The 6,000-nt window shown below is 37.0% G+C and overlaps 2 protein-coding genes across 5 annotated transcripts in view; one reads left to right on the top strand and one right to left on the bottom strand.

Moving 5' to 3' along the window:
• The window catches only part of LOC111866115 (maternal protein exuperantia), a 13,257-nt gene extending 10,088 nt beyond the window's left edge, over nt 1-3,169 (bottom strand). The window contains exons 1-2 of one of the 3 annotated variants that reach the window (XM_023854731.2): nt 2,973-3,169; nt 696-701 (exon numbers count right to left, since the gene is read on the bottom strand). The gene's annotated coding sequence lies outside the window, so the exon portion shown is untranslated. Of the gene's footprint in view, nt 1-695; nt 702-2,837; nt 2,878-2,972 lie in introns of those variants that run through there. The other 2 variants (XM_023854730.2, XM_023854732.2) reach the window with 2 other exon arrangements.
• A 1,296-nt stretch (nt 3,170-4,465) lies between these two features.
• LOC111866109 (ubiquitin-conjugating enzyme E2 R2) overlaps nt 4,466-6,000 on the top strand; it is a 44,733-nt gene continuing 43,198 nt past the window's right edge. The window contains exons 1-2 of one of the 2 annotated variants that reach the window (XM_023854705.2): nt 4,466-5,095; nt 5,547-5,627. In XM_023854705.2, coding sequence (XP_023710473.1) covers nt 4,919-5,095; nt 5,547-5,627 — 258 coding nt within the window. In that variant the 5' untranslated portion in view covers nt 4,466-4,918. The remainder of the gene's footprint in view (nt 5,096-5,546; nt 5,628-6,000) is intronic. The other variant, XM_023854706.2, reaches the window with a different exon arrangement.

Below are 6,000 nucleotides of genomic sequence, written 5' to 3'. Positions count from 1 at the left end.
CATTCAGAGATTTTTTACTGTACTAACCACAGTAAAACTGTGTTTGTAAGTTTCATATACTGCCATAATCAAATAATTCAGCATATATTATCTTCCACAAACTTTTCAATTAACCTGTTTCTATGAGTGCTTCAAAATGGTTTTCTGTAATCTATGATATCCTGATGGGTTTAAATACCAAACTGTGTATGTCCTTTGATGTTATGAAAAAATGTCCACCACCACCATCATCATCATCATCATCATCATCATCATATTCTTCTTTTGTGGTATCCATTTTGACCTTTTTCAATACCTTTATAATCTTCCTGATTTTGTATACCCGTCTTTTTATGTTCTGGTCTCACATCACCTTTCTGCCAACATCCTGAGGACAGGCCAAATGTGCCAAAACACCACAGAGTATTACAAAATTTCAAAGATAATTTGTGAAATAATTTACTTTCCTTCGAGATTTTTAACAAATTCTGCATTTCCCATTGGTCCCATGCATGCTGAGAGTCAGGACAGCTAAGTCAGTAGTGATGGGCTATGGGCTGTACAGCCGGGGTTCAGTTTCCAGTAAAAGCAAGGTTCTTCTCTTCTCCACAGCACCCAGACTGGCACTGAGTCCCACGCAGCATCCTAGCCAATGGGTATACCCAGGGTTCTTTCTCTGGGAGTAATGCAGCTGGGGTGTGAAGATGACCACTCACCTTCATCTAGTGCCAAGGTCAAGAATGGTATAGCTCATTACCTCCACTCTCCTACATGTTTTCATGGCATAGTGCCTCATTAATTAAGCACTGGGACAATTTTACCTTTTTTATTCATGCATGCTAAATGCTCCACTGATTTCACTACATTGATTTGATTATGCTAATGGTGTTTGGTAAAGTGCACAAATTCTAAAGCTTGTTATGCACTTTTCTTCATTCTCTTTGTCACCTTTCTTTCAGATCCTAATATTCTGTTCAGCATTCTGTTCACAAACCCCTTCAATCAGTATTCTTCCCTGGTGATTACAGCAAAAGTTTCACACCCATTCTAATCCTTCCAACAGTGTCTCCAATCAAAATGGTATATGCACTTTCTTCGTGCATGTCACCTACCAACCTACTTAATTAATTATCTTAACAATGCTATAGTGACCTCAAAACAAGTGAAATCCACAAGAATTTTCACAATGACGAATAATTTTGAAGCCTGTTGCTATATAGTTTGGATACTAACAGTGTCATTCAACAGGCAACTAAAAAGGGCAAGCATCCACTTTTTAACTTCGGGCATAATACAGTACAATGCACTTGCCAACAGCACCACACATTTCATCTGTTCAGTCATGATACTCAGATTGGGGTTGGAGGAAGTTTATGAGTAGGTTATGCACTGGCATTAGACAAGCTAAAGCATGGTGATGCTTTTGTGTCTTCTTAAATAAGTAAAGGGATGATCATACTCGTACTTCAGTGTGTGGCTGATGCCATTCCATAATTTATTCATCAGCTTCTTTTATTTAGAGCATGATCTTTACAAATCATTCTGCTTAATTTTTCCACACACAATGTCAATAACTCAGTGTTCAACAACTCAATAACAACTAAAGTGTGAATAATCTCAAGTACAACAGGTTCAAACTTCTTGTTCTAGTGTCAAACCAGTCCACTGCTACCAGTCAGAATACAGTATTATTTAACAGCAGCAAACTGATTTTCAAGCATTCCAAGCATTTTTCAGAGAGAACAATGTTTCTACAAGAATATAAATTACCATTAAATATATACTGTATATGCGTGAATATAGGGCAACCTCCTATTTTCCTAATGAGAAAAACTGTTCTTAACAAAAACTGAATATGCCATTTAGTTCTGAGGGTTACTCCACATAATCATCTTCATATTTATTATTAAAAACCTGCCTATAAGTAATAACCTTTCTCTAAGAAGCAGTGTTTAAGATAGAAACCTTGCCTTATATTCTGCCTAATACAGTATATTGCAAGCATCCCATATATATGTGAACTCAATAAGCAAGGTATTTTAAGATCCTTTTGGAAATCTGTGTGTTATTTTCCAGTTTCTTCTATACTGTTCTAGACACATGACAATTTTACATTATAATTCTACATATATTTAACAATCTGCTATTATGTATTATTCATAAATTCTTCAACAGAGTACAAGGTCTGTAATAGGAAGAACTGTTTTAATACCAAATGAAATTCTGCCTGTAAACAGATTTTAATTCTCACTGTGAGCTTGATATACAATTAAGTCACAGCGTAATATACAGTACTGACAGATATGATAAACAACTGATCTCTGGAGATCATGTCTATGCTCAGAGGTCACTTTAGCACTCTACAAATTTGGATGAAAAGTTTAAGCAACAATAAATATTACTAAAACAACTGTAAACTCAGAAGTTTTAGTATGTAAAACATCTAAAAGACCTGAGCACCAGCCATAATTATGTTTATATTTTTTCTGAGTGTAACAAAGAATTACTTGAACAAAGAGAGCTAGACATTTTTCGGTGAGAAAAATATGCCTGAGCAGAAACAGACTGTCAGATGAGCTGAAGATAAAATTTGTTGGTTCCCTGTACTTGTAATGTTGAAGATATAGTTACGAAAAAAACTCTTAACAGCACCACATAAAGCTTCCTGACATGCCTGTCTATTTTTGGATGCAATGACAACGTATTAATTTGGCCACGTGTTTCTTAAAGTATGTGAAGTGGCAAATATGACCTTAGCATAGACCTAGCCTTCCTTATACTTTATCATTTACACGCAACAAACCTTCAGCACGAACAATATGACTAAAGTTATAGAGGAAAGCAGTAACTTCTAATACCAGCAACTATGTGAAGTAATCCAACTCAGATGTCTATTCTTAGCCAATATGCACATCCCTGCCCCGCCCCTTTAATGCAAGACACAATTGGCAACTTACGAACCACAAATCATGCAACAGCTAAGGGTAACTCACCCGTATTTATTGAGTACTCCTAAGGTATGATTCACTTCTGCCAAATAAGGTCCTTGAATCCAAAAGTATTTTCCCCTTATTAACTGTGTACGTCAACGACAGGATGTATTCCACGTGTAGAACTGAAACAAGACCAACTTCTATTCCTACTACGCGTTACACAACTCACTTCACAGCGCTTCACAGATTAGACCAAAATCCTGTTGTAATAGATACTAATACGTCATCAGTCATGTTCATAAACAGGTTTTAGTTTATGGTAGCAGTTACACATCTCTTTAAAATTAATGAACGAGCCCACAGAGAGGGCATTTAAATTAAGCACTTTCGGTTGCAATTAAATTACAAATGTGATTAATGAGTGAGATAAGTAGTTATGCAACAGCCACGAACTTCATAATCCAGCAGTTAAATTTAAAATATATTTGCTACGTAACAATTCAACGATATTGCTGCAGATATTTTTTTTTCTGTGGCGCTACAGCCCCAATTTGGGCCTAGGCCTACCTCCATGAAACTCTCCGTTTCACTTCGGTTTACTAGATCTTACACATTCGGTAGGACTCCTTGGGCGAGTGATCAGCTCGTCGCAAGGCCTCTACCTGTAGACAAACACAGAAAAACGCACACAAACATCCATGCCCTGAGTGGGATTCGAACCCACGATCCCGCTTCACCCGCGTGAATTTATTTGTCGCCTTACATAGGCAACATGCGACAAAATTACATAAAACAGATTATAGAGGACGGAAAATAACGAACTTTAGAAAGCAATTTAGCCTTTTCATACTCTGAAATAGCTTTCCACCAAATTACTACGATTAAATAATAGCAAACTTTGGGTAAGAGAGCATATCCAAAACATTTGACACAGTGATTACAGAGCTCTTACTAATTTACACATTAGAGTACTTGTAGATTACAAAAGTACTAACTTTCAAAGTCTCTTTGTTGTCAGAACTGTAGAAAAGATCTGATATTAATTACCTAAGAAGTGATTTACTCATTGAACAAATATTTATATAACAGATAAGTTGGCCAGAACATGTGGCACATTAAAGAGAAATTTTGTCGTAACGACGACCATAAAACATAGTTTAAATATTCTATATTAGAATTACCTAGTTTGCTATAGGAAGTTTGTTTTAGTAAATTAAAAACAAGAGACAAACGTAAAACGCATATGTACGCATACGTACGATACACTTCGTAATAGTAAGCATGTAGATAATAAAAATTGAAAATACAACCAGTGTAACATAAAATAGAAGAATACTGANAAGCACTAGATTGTACAGTACGAATGAGACGGACGCCGTGAAGATCCGTGATCGAGGAAGGTGGAACGACTATGTGAAGTCAGAACAGCGTGGATTGTTTGTTGTGGAGAAGAGGAAGAGGAAGAGGAAGAGGAAGAAGAAGAAGATATTAACTTCTTCTGAAAGCACTCGCGGTCGACAGTGGCGTAGTAAAGTTTTTACTCTGCAGGTGACACTGTAGTTCGGTGGAGTTCAACACAGAAACAAAAGAACAAGGGCGGTGAGGGGTGAAGAAGAAAAGTAGGAGGAAGTAAACGCTGCATATCCCAGCTGTTTGGATTATTAAGGTGGATGAGGGCTGATAGTGAATATTCTGTTTTGTCTTAAGTTTTGCATGTTTGAATCTATTTACATGAAGTAGATGTTGTAGACTTTACGTGATAGAAGTTCCAATAAATAATTTATGTTGCTTAGACTCGGCAGGAAAGAAGAAAGTGATTACACAGGTACGACGTATTGCAGCAGTTAGGTCTGGAGCTACATAATTAGAATACAAAGATCTATCGCGTGCGTTGCCTTTTAGACAACACTGGGGGGGTCAGCATTTACGTCGTATCAGTGTTAAGCGTAACGGCGAATTGTATTATATTTACACTGCACAATTGCACATTTTGAGGCCAAATTAAAATGGCCCAGCAGCCCACAAGTAGTGCCCTTCGTGCCCTCGCGTTGGAGTATAAGAGTTTGCAAGAAGAACCAGTAGAAGGATTTCGTGTGAAACTTGTTAACGAAGACAATTTATTTGAGTGGGAAGTGGCGATTTTTGGACCTCCAGATACCTTGTACCAGGGTGGATATTTCAAGGTGAGTTGCAGGAAGAGATAAGTCATACCTACTTTGCTACCCAAGACGTTTCGTTGTTTATGCGAACATTGATATATTGCCCACATGTGTATCTGATACATTGGGAGGTGAAACTCTGTTATGCCTCATTTGAAGAATACAAGACAAAATCATGATGCAAGAAATTCTGATATGTGCTTTGAAAATGTCAGCAGTTCACATGCATAAATGTAACTAAGAAATACAAAATATCCTGCTGATCAATTTGGAGCGTGGAGAATAACGCAGGCCTTCATTCTGGAGGCGTTTCTTTTCATAAAACAAATCAAAATATATAAAATTTCAGTTTCAGAGTGAGAGATTTGATGTACTCATGGCAGTGATTATGAAGGTTATGTCTTTGGGGCTGCTTGATTTAGTTTAATAGATAGCTACTAATATTTTGAATGAACATGCTGCCCTCATCTTCCAGGTTGATCCTAATGATGGAGGCAGCAGGTTACTCCAAAATGTTACTTCCTTCGAAGCAACGCATATGCGGCATTATCTTCAGGTTAGACCCTGAAGATCAGAGGGTTTCTCAGAAACCAGCCAAACTACATGACATTACAGATAGGAAACAAGAGAACAGTAATCTATACAATTTCTCCAATTTTTTTATGGGTGTTTAATTCTGTTTTTACTGTGGGGGAACCAGAGTTTGATAACAAAGGCACATCTTTACAATATGGTGATTTATTTTATTAAGTGAGTTGGAACTGTGTCTCTGTTTTTAGGGCTAGTGACTAAATGAAAGAGATTTAGGTTAGAATTCTTTTTTACATCCCCAAAGTGGAAAGGAAACCTGTGCACCTTACTGTGTAGTCGTTTGAAGAATAAAATGTGATGACTGATATGAACCTTTGGGATGTGTATTTTCTCTCAGT

The sequence above is a fragment of the Cryptotermes secundus genome, unplaced genomic scaffold (genome assembly GCF_002891405.2).
Source record: "Cryptotermes secundus unplaced genomic scaffold, Csec_1.0 scaffold318, whole genome shotgun sequence".
Lineage (NCBI taxonomy): Eukaryota > Metazoa > Arthropoda > Insecta > Blattodea > Kalotermitidae > Cryptotermes > Cryptotermes secundus.
Note: the sequence above shows the minus strand (reverse complement) of the source record. Positions and strands in the feature narration are given on the sequence as shown.